General features: G+C 33.4%; 1 protein-coding gene across 3 annotated transcripts in view; it reads left to right on the top strand.

The window, feature by feature from the left end:
* The window catches only part of SREK1 (splicing regulatory glutamine/lysine-rich protein 1), a 36,713-nt gene extending 23,468 nt beyond the window's left edge, over positions 1–13,245 (top strand). For 2 of the 3 annotated variants that reach the window (XM_011980357.1, XM_011980361.1), the window contains 5 exons: positions 1,336–1,455; positions 1,873–2,241; positions 6,218–6,313; positions 8,291–8,435; positions 9,474–13,245. In XM_011980357.1, the coding sequence (XP_011835747.1) occupies positions 1,336–1,455; positions 1,873–2,241; positions 6,218–6,313; positions 8,291–8,435; positions 9,474–9,623 (880 nt within the window). In that variant the 3' untranslated portion in view covers positions 9,624–13,245. The remainder of the gene's footprint in view (positions 1–1,335; positions 1,456–1,872; positions 2,242–6,217; positions 6,314–8,290; positions 8,436–9,473) is intronic. The other variant, XM_011980365.1, reaches the window with a different exon arrangement.
* The last annotated feature ends 840 nt before the right edge of the window (positions 13,246–14,085 follow it).

Below are 14,085 nucleotides of genomic sequence, written 5' to 3' on the forward strand. Positions count from 1 at the left end.
TTCAGCTTCCTTGGAATATATACATAAAGATATAAAGTTTACATTTAATGTTAACTTTTAGTAATGATGACATTGAGAGTTAAGAGTTTTAAACATTTACTTTTTGCTAGAGAATACTCCACAGTTTTACATACATCATCAGTTTTAATCCTCATGACAGCCCTAAGAGATGTAGGTATGATTCCTAGTCTACTTTATAGAGGAAGAAACTCAGGCTTGGAGAGGTTAAGTGACTAGCCGGAGTTCTCACAGGTAGTGTGTGGCAGAGCTGACTCTCAGAGCCAGATTGTCAGACTCCAAAGCTGTTGAGTCTAATCACTTTGCTATTTAAGTTGTGTGCGTCTGTTTTGTTAACATTTTAGTAAGTAGTTAGGATACCTCATTATGAAAAAAATCAAATTCTCAAAACACTTTTTCAGTGAGAAAGGGGGCCTAGTCCAAATTAAAATAACAGTTACCTTCCCTGCAATTGAACGTTTCCTGCAGTTAAAGGTTTCTTTTCATACAGGTTGAGACTCACAAATTTGAAAATCTGAAATCCAAAAGGCTTCAAGATCCAAAACTTTTTGAACGCTTTCGTGATGCTCAAAAAAATGCTTACTGGAGCATTTTGGATTTTTCAGTTGTGTGTTTGGGATGCTCAACCAGTTTTATACATGTGTGTATGTATATAATGCAGATATTCCAAAATCTTCCAAAATCTCCCAAAATGTGAAATTCAAAATACTTTTGGTTCCAAGCATTTCACATAAAGGATACTCAACCGGTAGCTGTGATTATAGTTACACATAATTTTTTAACTTGATATAGTTAAATCAAGGCATTGTAAATCCAATATTTGATTATATCTAGTTTTAACTTATGATTAATGATTTTTATTTTCCTGTCACAGTAGCGCGGTCATTAGGACTGTGCTTCCTTATATGTTCTTTTTGTTTGTTGACAAACAGTACACATTCACAGGAACTACTGAACCATGTAACCACTACTCCCCATCATGATGTGTTATGACCAGATTACATGCAAGTCAACAGGGAAAAATCTTCTATACTGATTGGAGGCACAAAATGACTAGCAAAAGCCACATCTGAAACTACACGAAATAACTGTTAAATTCTTTGTTTCTGTCTCTGTTCCAGACAGTGAAATATCCAGGAAAGTTTCCAATAAACGTTGGGATTATGTAACTAAAGTAGTATTTAAGAGAAAATTAAAAAATATTGTCAAATACTGTTAGGACAGATTTTAAGTTTTCTTGTTTGAAGGATCGTAAATTCTTAAAAGTTGAAATTCTAAGAATAAGTTTTGATATTCTAACAATTTGTTTTTCTTTAGAAGTAGATCCCATAATAGATCACGTTCAAGACAGAAAGACAGACGAAGATCTAAGAGCCCACATAAAAAACGCTCTAAATCAAGGGAGAGACGGAAGTCAAGGAGTCGTTCGCGTTCACGGTGAGTTTTAGAGAAATTAACAATAATTTTTTTTTCCCTCAGAGTTCTATTAGTGCTCAGGGATAATATTTTAATTGGCTTCATTTGTTAAAAATCTGTTGTAGTTTAGGTTTTTAATGAGAGAAATGAAACCTTTTTTATTGTTTTAGTAATCTAGTATTAATATTGATTACTATTGATTTGAATCTGATGTCAGTGTGACTCATGAGGGTTCCAAACTACTCACTTCAGCTTGTATAATATTAATAGCTTTGTTTAGCAGCTTCTTGTACACCTGAGTTTCATAAAAATGTATATGTAAATGTCTGTAGCTGCTATAAATTGTCTTGTGTTGGTAATTGTTGAAGAGAGAGAGAGGTCTTTTTGGAGGTGGTAGAATTATTTTAGTTACGAATTTATTTATTTTTGTTTTTAAAGGGACAAGAGAAAAGACACTCGAGAAAAGATCAAGGAAAAGGAAAGAGTGAAAGAGAAAGACAGGGAAAAAGAGAGAGAGAGGGAAAAGGAACGTGAAAAAGAAAAGGAACGGGGTAAAAACAAAGATAAAGACCGGGACAAGGAACGGGAAAAGGACCGGGAAAAAGACAAGGAAAAGGACAGAGAGAGAGAACGGGAAAAAGAGCATGAAAAGGATCGAGACAAAGAGAAGGAAAAGGAACAGGACAAAGAAAAGGAACGAGAAAAAGACAGATCCAAAGAGATAGATGAAAAAAGAAAGAAGGATAAAAAATCCAGAACACCACCCAGGAGTTATAATGCATCGCGAAGATCTCGTAGTTCCAGCAGGTTTGATGATGCTTAAAATTTTTACAAAGGGATTTGCTGATGACAATTGGAAACAAAAATTTTTATGGAGGGAGAAAAGGTTACTGTATGCAAGTGGAACCTGTAAAGTAATATAAAAACATTTTCTCCTAATTTCAGAGTAAACATTTCTCTAGCAGAGTGGAGAAAGAGATGATACTGGACATTATTTGAAAAGTTAGCTATTCTCTGTAACCACTATTTTAATAGAATAATAATAATTGTTATTTTCTTAGAGGGTGGGATGGCAGGGAAAGGTTACTTTTTAAAAAGTGCACAGTAAGAATTTGCCTCTTAGGCTTTTTCCTGGACTTTTCTTGAATGGTGTGATTAATTTTAATATGTAAAATGGTTTCTGAAGTTGCAGTGTTAGCTTTCTTTGTCACCTAAGTTAATTTTTATCCTTATTTTGTTAAGTGCATAACATTTAAATTTTGGTTATGTTTTATTTTGTCAGTTTTAGAGGTTGGAGTTTTTCCTTAGGACTGTGATTTCAGTTTATTAATAGATTTACTACCACCAGGTGGCAGCAGGTTGCCATAGTAACAGCTGAACAATGAGAACAACCTTGAGATTTGAGATTATCTAAACCTACATCCTTTACTTCAGATGATACCATGACTATAAATGGAAGTTCCTAACTTGTACTATACTATCTTAAAAATATTAAATATATATTAGCACGTTTTTAAAGATATTCTTAAGATGGTTTTTTAATAGAAAATAATTTGAGATAAAGGAATATATGTTTCCCATTTTTAAAACTTGTGCTTTAGTAGTTTATTTTTAATACCAGCCTTTGACTAGATAATAAAAGATAATCGTAGACCTTTATTGTGCACTTACTATATGCCAGACATCATGTCAGCAGACTTTTTCATGTCTCACCTTGTTTAATCCTCACAACAGGCCTGGGAGAAGATTATCATCACTGTTTTAAAACATGAGGAAGCTGACGCTCTGTACAAGAAGTATAGTAACCCTTTTAGTTTATTTTAGAGATTAAGTTTGAGAATTCTCTCACTAGTACTTGGTACTTACTTTTAAAGACTACCTCAGAAGCGCAAAGTTGAAAGCAATAGTATATGTTAAAACAAGGCTGAAAATAAACAGATCACTGCTTTATTTCAGCACGTTGAACCACAAATTGAAGAATTAATGTAACCTCATTTGCTGTGGGTATCGGTTTGAGCCTTGTAACTGCACCTTTACTGCAAAGTCATTTTGTTGATTCTGAGTCACACGTGCCTTTGTGTTTCTGTGATTGTTTAGACATTACCTTTCACAGCACCAAATACTATTTTAATTCCTTTTTAATAACTTGAATTTACTTTTTCTGATGACATGGGAATATTTAACTTTTTCTTGGGCCATTTTAAGTTGTTTGGTGTAGAGGAAAGTTCAAGTGTTCACATTCATTCCTAAATATATATGTATATATTTTTCGAGACAATGTCTTGCTCTGTCGCCCAGGATGGAGTGCAGTGTCATGATCTGGACTCACTGCAGCCTCCGCCTTCCCGGTTCAAGTGATTCTCGTACGTCAGCCTCCAGAGTAGCTGGAATTACAGGTGTGCACCACCATGCCTGGCTAATTTTTGTATATTTAGTAGAGACGGAGTTTCACCATGTTGGTCAGGTTGATCTTGAACTCCTGGCCTGAAGTGATCTGCCCTCTTTGGCCTCCCAAAGTGCTGGGATTACAGGTGTGAGTCACCGCACCTGGCTCAAATGTATTCTTCAATAACATCTGGGGCCTTGAGAATAAAAGATGACTGACATTAGTTCATAAAGGCAGCAATTTGGAATATTTCATGCTTTCAGAAGAGCTTGGTAAAGAGTTACAATTTCTTTCTTTGAATTTTTTTTTTTTTTTAGACAGAGTGTCACTTCGTCACTCAGGCTAGAATGCAGTGGTGCGATATCTGCTCGCCGCAACCTCCGCCTCTTCAGTTCAAGCGATTTCTCCTGCCTCAGCTTCCTGAGTAGCTGGGATTACAGGCGTGTACCACCACACTCAACTAATGTTTGTATTTTTAGTAGAGATGGGATTTCACCAAGTTGGCCAGGCTGGTCTCAAACTCCTGACCTCAGGTGATCCACCCGCCTCAGCCTCCCAAAGTGCTGGAATTACAGACTTGAGCCACTGCGCCAAGCCAAGAGTTACAATTTCTTGTCTTTTAGCATTTTTCTGCATTTCAGATGTTCTGATTTGTTACTAAATGAAAAATATTTTAACTGTTCAAAAAATAGTTAATATTCTTATTTCTAACATTGTCTCCTAATTTATACTTTTAAAGAAAATGATATTAAAGAATTTTTTAATGATTAAAAGTTACTGTCAATAAAGGTGATACCAAGAAAGGGAAGGAGAAAACAGTATTTATTGAGCACCTACTCTGTGTCACACTCTATGCTTTGTACATTACGGATTTTATCCTAAATCCTCAACAACCTTGTAAGACTTAAATTATTAATTGTCTTTATTTTTCAGTTGAAAAAACAGATTAGGTTAAGTAATATGATCCTGGTTGTGTAGCTGGGTAAGGTGTGTAACTCAAATTTAAGTCTAAATCTCACCAACTTTAGTTGTTAATACTATTTCTTTCTCAAGTAATTGTCTAGCTTGCTGTTGTCTATGGGGACTTTCCTCTCCTTATCATCTAGTGAGTATTAGACATCCACTTGTACATACTGCTTTCTGAACAAATAAGTAAAACAATTACACTGATCAAGGCAGAGCCATTTTGTGTAATCTTAAAGTCTGGAATACACTGACATTCACATGCTATGTAAAAAGTATTTTTGGTTCTTAGGCTGAGCTGTTAAGAGAATGGCATTGATGTAATGAAATAAGGTATCTAATTTCCATTTTAGGAAGTGTAATTTTGGAGTGTCTTGGGAATAAAAGTGGAGGAGAGAGTCTTAGGTAGAGGTAGAATTGACTTCTGTTCTCAGAGTTCTTGAACTTTGTATTTTAATGTCTGTTATATATACCGTGTGAGCGTTTTTTATTTTAGAAATGAAAAACTTTGAAAATATTTTATTAGTCTCTTAGAATCAGTTTCCTGAGATGGTAAGAATAACATGAATTCCAGAGGATTTGGTTTTTCAGCTATGTGGTCACTGATTATCAGAACTTGTGAGATAGATCATTGGATATGTCCTCATACCATATCCCTTAAATTATAGACCTAGTGAAGTTCCTTGTTTTTGAGTTGAAGTAGTTTAGAATATGTATCATTTGCTAATCTGATAAGCAAAATGGTTAATAATAAAAACGTAATCTATTTTATAATTATTCCTGTCATACTTACATCTCAGATTGTAACTATTTTGCTTAAATCTAAGCAGCTTTTACACTAAATTTTGAACTAATAGAACAACAGTAATGAAATGATAGGAGGTTGGAGGGAAAAACAATTTCTCTAAAATGATAGTAATGTAAATGCTTTTTAAAGTAGACATTGTTAATAATTGGGTATAGAAAGTTCACATTTTACAAGCCAATTTATGTTTCAGTTCTTGAAAAGGGCCTGTTACTTCATTATAATCCACAGTGGGGCAGTGAGGAGCTAGATACCTGACAAAGTATTTGATAAACAAAACATGTTTTAGCTACTGAGAAAGAACATACTTGAGAGAAGCAGAAACGCCATTAATATTTTTTCTACTGAAGAAATTGTTCGAATAAATGAGGTGAAAAGGAGGAGGTCTTCTACCCTTCCTAATATGAAGTCTTAGATGATGTTTTCATCAGTCTGTAAAATTTATGATTCATAATTTGACCCACTCTAAAGTTAGGTAATTGAACATGTTCATAAAGGACATAGGTTTAAACTGGCCTCTAAAAAATACTGTTCATATGAGAATATCAAGGACCCTTTTGCTTTTGTATATTTGAATTGCCCTTTATTTTAATTGCTGTTTTTAAAAATGATGTATTTTTGGCTTTCAGGGAAAGGCGTAGGAGGAGGAGCAGGAGTTCTTCCAGATCGCCAAGAACGTCAAAAACCATAAAAAGGAAATCTTCTAGATCTCCATCCCCTAGGAGGTAGGTTGGAAACTTGTGCTAAAACTAAACAGGAGAAAGCAAGAAATATTTTTAAAAATTTTAAGTTTATCTCTTTATTTTTTAACTTTATATTTTGAATGAATAATATATATGCATCATTCAGAAATTAAAGATAAAAAGTTATATATCAGGAAGTCTCAATTTCCACTCATGCCCATCTACACTGTCCCCATAAGTAATGACTTCATGAGGTTTTTTTGTATATGTTTCCAGTTTCATATACAGATAACAAGATGAGCATGTATCATTTTTTTCTAATACAAAAAGTAACACAAAATACACACTGTTGTGCACTTGCTTTTGTCATTTAACTACCAGGAAGTCTTTTTGTCACTTGACGAGGTCAGAGAGAGCTTCTTCAATTCCTTTTTATAATTGCATAGGCTTCCATTGTATGGCAGTACCTTGGTTATTTAACTAGGCTACAGTAGAAGGGGTTTTTTTGAATTTTCTTACCATAAATTATGTAATACTATAATTAATAACTTTGGACTTAAGTTGCTTTTAGTGTGCATGTGTGTAGGAAAAATCTGAAGAAGTGGCATTGTTAGTTTAGGTAATAAGCATGTTTGTAATTTTTGAGAGATATTTCCAAATTATCCTCTATAAGGGTTTGCAGCAGTTTGCAGTCTTAATTATGAGAGAAGTGACCACTTCATACATTTGAAAGCCATTTGTATTTCTTTTTCTGCGAATTGTCTGTATACTCTGCCCATTTTTCTGTTGGCCTTTTTGTTTCCTTTTCTGTTTCCAAGAACTCTTTTATTATAGGGAGTTTATTGTTTAGTGATGTGATTATAAATATCATTCTCAGTTTGCTGTTTCTTTTAAAAAATGGTGAGACTTGATTTTACAAAGGTTTTTCATTTTTAAAATAACTTTCTCTTTTTCTTCTATGACTTCTTATGTGAGTCAAAAACTGATAAAAGGCTTTTCCTATTCCAAGATTATGATAGAACTTTTTGTTTTTCTTGAACTTTTGTGGTTTTATAGACTTATGATGACAAGTCTTCTGTCCAGGAATGTGGTGTATCTGATGAGACTGGGCACGTTCAGGGTGATAATGGCTGTAGACAAGGAATGTGATATATCTTATTAGGCCATCCTCAGTGTTTTCAGGAGTATTTCAGCGTTCGTTTCATACAGGGTTTATGCATGTCTTAATTCCTAGAAATTTTTGTTGTTGCTGTTGGAAATGAGGTATTTTCTTTCATTATGTTTAATTGGAGGTTAGGTTTGTACGTAGGAAAGTTATTGATTTCTGTATATTTATTTTTTTAATCCCACTGCCTTACTAATTGATTATGGTTTTTTAAATGATTTTCTGTGATTTTCCAGCAGAGGGGTCTTTTGTTAATTTGCTTATAGGTTTTTGGCTTTTGTGAGAATAACGGAAGGCTTAGGATACTGTAGATGCAGGCCATATTTGTATTTTTGAAACAAATGCTTTACCCAGGAAAGTCAAAACTTTTGTCTTACGAACTGAAATTACACAAAAAAATACATTCAGAAAATGTCACTCCTGTCTCCATTCCTTCTGCCTTGTTCCCATTCATCCTGTGTAATTGACCAATCATTTGATTGTCTTTTCTTTGTTTCTCTTTGCAAAATGAGGCAGATACATATTCATTTGGTTTTATTTTCTCCTTATTGCAGTACATAAACAAATCTTGAATATTCGAAAACTATTAAATAGGCTATACAAAACAGTGTTTTATGAGAACGTATGGTGCCTCTGCCAAAATGACTTGTGTATCCTTAAGAAACTAACTGGGGTAAGGGTGGAGTAGGTCAGGTTGTAGGTCTCATTTATGTTACTTTGCAAACCAGCTTACTGTTAATGCTTATTAACAATGCATTATTTTAGTTATCCAGTGTTAGAAAAGGATATCTTGTCAAGAATATAATCGATCTTCAATTGCTTAGAATTTAACTGACATATCAATATTCTTATAGCAGAAATAAGAAGGATAAAAAGAGAGAAAAAGAAAGGGACCACATCAGTGAAAGAAGAGAGAGAGAACGTTCAACGTCTATGAGAAAGAGTTCTAATGATAAAGATGGGAAAGAGAAGTTGGAGAAGAACAGTACTTCACTTAAAGTAAGCAGTAGTCATTCGGTGTCTGGCACTTGAGATTGTTCTTTATTGCATACAAATGGTTTTAGACTGAAAGCTCTTTGGGGAACAGTGTCTTGTACATTGTTGGCATTTTAAAATATTTAAAATATTTAATTGGTAATTAAAAAAACTAAATGTTGAAGAGATAAGAGCCAATTACAACTAAAATAAAACTAAATTAAATCATAACGTGGCATGCAAGAAAAATTTAAGAAATCAACAGTAACAGATGTATTTGATTTTATATAGATAGTATTTCTGCCTGATGCCATTTTCCTCAATTTATGTTTTAACAAATTTGAAAAGACTTTGGTTAACATTAGGTTTGTTGTGTTAGAAGACCTAATGGAAAACCACATTCCACCAAGTGAGCTTTTTTGTCACTTGGATAAATAAGTAGTTGTGAATTAAGTTACTTACACTGGTAAAGTATATTTGTATTTTGAAATTATGAATTTTGGAACATCTGTCTTACAGTTTTATGTACTATAATACTGATAGAGGATTATCATCATCATCAATAACATTGATAACATTTATTAAGCATTTACGATGTTCCGGGCACTGTTTGTTCTTATTTAATTCTCGTTTAAATTGAGGGTAGAAATTGGAGTGTTCTTGAACAGCCTTTTCCAGGAGGCATAATGACTTCCTTTTCTACATTTCCTTATTTTTGCATTGGTTTCCAGATTAAAAATATATCCTGGCATCCTTGGAAATTATTTCACTCTTTCAATAGATCTGTCTCACTTTTTCAAGTCTGTCAGCAACATTTATTGAGTACTTGCTTAAAATTTCTTTTCACCAATTCTAATTTAATTTCCATGGATTGTCCATCTTTTATGAGAATACAAAGGGGAAATTGATAGTGTTTGCGTATTCTTTACATGTGAAAACGTAATGGGAGAAAATAATACCCAGTTTTTTTAATTCGCAAAAGATAAAGTTTCACATTTTTGTCATAATAGGAGGCAGTTCTTGAGGAAAATAGTAAATGCATACGTTAATTACTCTTTGTAGGAGAAGGAGCACAATAAAGAACCAGATTCAAGTGTGAGCAAAGAAGTAGATGACAAGGATGCACCAAGGACTGAGGAAAACAAAGTACAGCACAACGGGAATTGTCAGCTGAGTGAAGAAAACCTCTCTACCAAAACAGAAGCAGTATAGGACCGACAAGTGTACCTCTGCACTCAATGCTGGAATCAAATCCAAAGCTTTTAATTCTCTCAACAAGATGTAAACAGGAAAGAAATCTAGTTGAACGTAAAGATAGGATCTAACAGCTTTTCCAGTTGTTAGATGACTTTGTGACCATCTTGTTATTGAGTAAGAAAATAAAGCATGGACATCATGAAAATAACAGATGTTACCCAAACTCATCTTCTAAAAATCTGTGTATTTCCATGGTGGCTGACACACTTGTCATGTGATTTGTTAGTGTTTGCCAAGAACCATTGCAAATAAATTGAACATCAAAGATCCAAGTTTGTACTATCCCTAAAGACTGGAGATAAGCATTGGAGGCTCTTTTAAAAAATGCTAGTTACTGAATTTTGTATTGTTTTACTTTTTTTTAATTTCAGTATATACAGTTTGATGATGTGCTTGAAATTGGTGCAAATATATACACACCCTTGTAAGTGCAAAGTATGTAAGAAGTTTTAACATTTACTTCACAGGACTTATGGTGATTGTGTTAAATTCTCACTATTGTGTTTTCTTTGGCTCACTGTTTAGGACAGTTTTTCTTTAAAATAGTTTTGCAGATTAAAATTGCTTAAATAAGTGGATTCAAAAACTGACAATGCATGCTACTGTTCTCTTTCAAAAGGAAGAGCAACTGTGTTGAATACTAATAATGAATTAGTATTCAGTGTTTAGAATCATTGGGTCTACCTGCAAAATGAGCATTTCTTTTTAAATTTTCTTGACATTTCCAAGCTTATTATGAACAATATTGCAGTGTGTCTTGTCAGCTGTAGGTGGCAAAGGTGCCCTTATAAAAAGAAAACTGGCTTTTCAAAATGGGCTATGGGAGCACAAGCTGAAGCTTTAGTGCCTTCTACAATGTGGTATACTGTTTTCTAGAATTTTATATGTGCTAGTCATTCTCAATTCATACGGAATCTAGATGGATATTTCATTCATACCTGTAGAGAAGTGTGTAAGTGGTATGTCAGAACAGCTTCTTACTGATTTCACCTGATATGAGAAGGAAGTCCTGTTTTCAAGAATGACATTAGAGTCATGCAGCTTTGGGACCATCAGTTTTATACTGTGATAATTGAAAATGAAACGTGTTCTTATTTTCCTTAAATAGAAGGAAACCCTTTAGTTCTCTACATTGGATGGCCTTATTACCTCTCAATCATCTTTTCATAAATGATGTGCAGAAATTGTACTTAAGGACTTAGGAGTATATGGGAGGTTATTGGTTTTATGTTTAAGGATACGTTTACTTGAGTTTAAGATACAGGTCATCCATCATTCTTAGGCTCACTTTTTACAGAAAGTATGCAAACAGTAAAGTGACAACACTGCTAATGTTTTTCCCCAGTACTATAACTTGTGGTTTCTGAACTCATTATTATTGTATTTTCAAAAAAGTAATACCTTTTAATTAGTGTATTAAAAAATTAAGTATAATTATTTTAATGCAATCTAATACAATCAGATTACTCAGTTGCCTTACCTCATGGGAAGAGTTACTTTTCTAGATCTAAAAAGCTGAATAGCATGTTCGTTACTTGGTTTCAACTAGAGTTTTCTTTTAATGTTAATAAGATTGAAACTTTAGTATTTGGTGGGGAATGGAAAGAGTTGCCCTTATTGCAAGTAATGAAGCCTGATTTGATTATGAAGCTGCTTAATCACTCTTCATGTGTTCAGAATTACTGTTTTTTTGTTTGTTTTTCCTTTTTGTCACTGTGTACATTAAAATTTTGGAAGATGCTTTACTATGTAAAGTATAGATGGTCATTTTAATCATTCAGCCACATATGGTTGGCTGGTAAACAGCTTATTCTGATACAAGAATGCTTGGGTGCATATGGAAAGATTGTGAAAGAGTGTGTCTTGCATCAACAGCTGTCTTATTTATGATATATAAGTAGAAATAGAGCAAATGTTGTTGGAATCTGTTATTTTTAGTACCATTTCTTTAATAAAGCTAAGTATTTTAGAGGAAAATATTTGTTTATGCATTTCAAAAAAGCATTTTAGTTTTATCCTGCTTGTTTTAGTTGGCATTGAGATTGTTGTGACGTGGAGAGTGTGTGTTTGTGTGGTGTCTATGAAACAAGTCATTTAAGGTATGAGTGTTTTCTTGTACTCTGGACCTATTACATGTTTTTTTATGTCGGTAATTAACATTTAATTTGGTTCCTGCTGCTAATAATTTTCTTTGCTGATATTTATTCAGCTTTAAAATAATCTTACTATAATCTTGAAACACTGATTTGTAAAAGCTAAGAATGAGTAGGAATACAAGAGATCTGGAGAAACAAATCAGATTGTTATTGGGGTTTAACATTTTCTTATTTGGGCTTATGGAAGCAAGGCATTCTAAGGTCTAGAGGGATGTATGTGTGTCCATGTGTGCGTATGCGCACGTGTGTGTCTGTTTGAGACATACTTTCTCTGTTGACTTAAAAGAGCTCATATTTTCATTCATTTATTTTCTTTCAGGGTATTTTGTTTTTTTCTTTAAGACTTTTTTTTAAATCCCAGGTAGATGTTGTCAGATAAACTTGAGGTAAGGCCAAGAAGACAGACATTTTATACTTGATACTTTCTGTAATTATCTTTTTTAGCTTGATTACGTAGAGTACACTCTGTTCCTTAAGTTGTAGTTGCTATTTATCATTGTAGACAAATTCTGTTGCCTTTCAGCAACGTATACTGAACTAGTATCATAAGATGGTGCATCAGTTCATAAGCTAGTGCATCGGTTTTGTGTCAAAACTTTGAAATCCTGAAGTTCTGCAGTTATTGTCTTAGTTATTTTCTATCTAATTAGCTTATAATTGCAAACACTAGTCAGCTTGTGATCTCTGTGTTTCAAGTTCTTTTCTTCAAGAGGTTCAGTACCTACTATGTTGATCTTTGGCAGTGCCAGAGGCTTAAATTTTGACATGCTCAATTAAAAATAAACACTGGCGTTTATAATGAAAAGGTTTTTTTTTTTTTTGCCGGCGGGGGGCAGGGGGTGGTCCAAGAGAATTTATTTTGTGATAGTATTAATTTTCAAGACCTTCAGTCATTCCTATGTCTATGTTGCTATCTTTATTTTAAAACTTAGAACCCTGATCAAACTCCCCTCTCAAGTGAAGATACTGTGTAGATTCAAGAGTTATAATGTAGAGTAATAGGCCTTTAAGTTTTTTTTCAATCTTATTAGAAATAAAGAGCATGATTTAATTATTGTTGAATTAGCAATTAAAATGAATCCCTTTGGAGGGATGGCATTGAATAACTTATGATTTCAGTGAATCATTTATGTTTTCATTGGAAGACAGTATCTGATTTTAACTGGGTGCATTATGAAGTAGAGCCATTCCTACGAAGTAAATGTGCAGTGCCCATGTGTTTCTTGTGTTTAAATTTATTTTTACTACATACATATTATTTTCTCATGTTTATTTACTAATGTAATTTTCACTTAAAATTAGATTGTTTATTTTCAAATTTTAAAAGCTAGTGCTCTTAAAAGAGCTAAATTATATTTCTGGAAACAGGAGTTTAGTATAAATGTAATAAAATTTTAAAATAAAATTGACTTCCCTACTTAGTCTTGGGTTTGTGGGTGAGTTTTTTAGTACACTTTTATTGGTTGTTTTGCGTGAAGAGTAATACGTTTTTATTATTACTTTTCTTTTTGAGACAGGGTCTCACTGTCACCCAGGCTGGAGTGCAGTGACATGATCATGGCTCACTGCAATCTTGACCTTTCTGGGCATGGATGATCCTCTCATCTAAGCCTCTTGAGTAGCTGGGACCACAGACATGTGCCACCATGCCCAGCTAATTGTAGAATTTTTTTGTAGAGACAGGGTCTTACCATGCTGCCTAGACTGGTCTCAAACTCCTGGGCTCAAACAATCCGTCTGCCTCAGCCTTCCAAAGTGCTGAGATTACAGGTGTGAGGCACTGCACCTGGCAATACATTATTTTAAAAGTGAACGCTAAGCCATTTATGACTTTGGTTATATTCAGTCAGTTGGATTTAGTAACTACTAACTAGCTTTCTTCCATTCTAAAGTACTTTTATAGTTTCTAGCAATTAGTTTGTTACAATTAGCTTATATCAGATATAACCTTTCTTAATATAATGTTTATAAAAGGTTCTAAGTCTGTTGCCTGATTTTTAAATTTATATCTAGTTAACATTTTAATTTTGAAAATTGCCAACTTTTGGGAGATTTCACATATTTTACCTCTAAATTTTATTTTTCCAGGATTGGTATGGAGGAGTAGTACCTTGTATTCTTGGTTTATTTTTATTTGCTAGACATAATTTCATAACTATATATGTAAGCATAAATTCATAAAAATCGCACTGAAAGAATAGGTTGATTTCAACCATTTTGAGGGTACTGGTAGGTAACACACTGTTGGGGAATAAACTAAA

Source organism: Mandrillus leucophaeus, unplaced genomic scaffold (assembly GCF_000951045.1).
Source record: "Mandrillus leucophaeus isolate KB7577 unplaced genomic scaffold, Mleu.le_1.0 Scaffold1042, whole genome shotgun sequence".
Lineage (NCBI taxonomy): Eukaryota > Metazoa > Chordata > Mammalia > Primates > Cercopithecidae > Mandrillus > Mandrillus leucophaeus.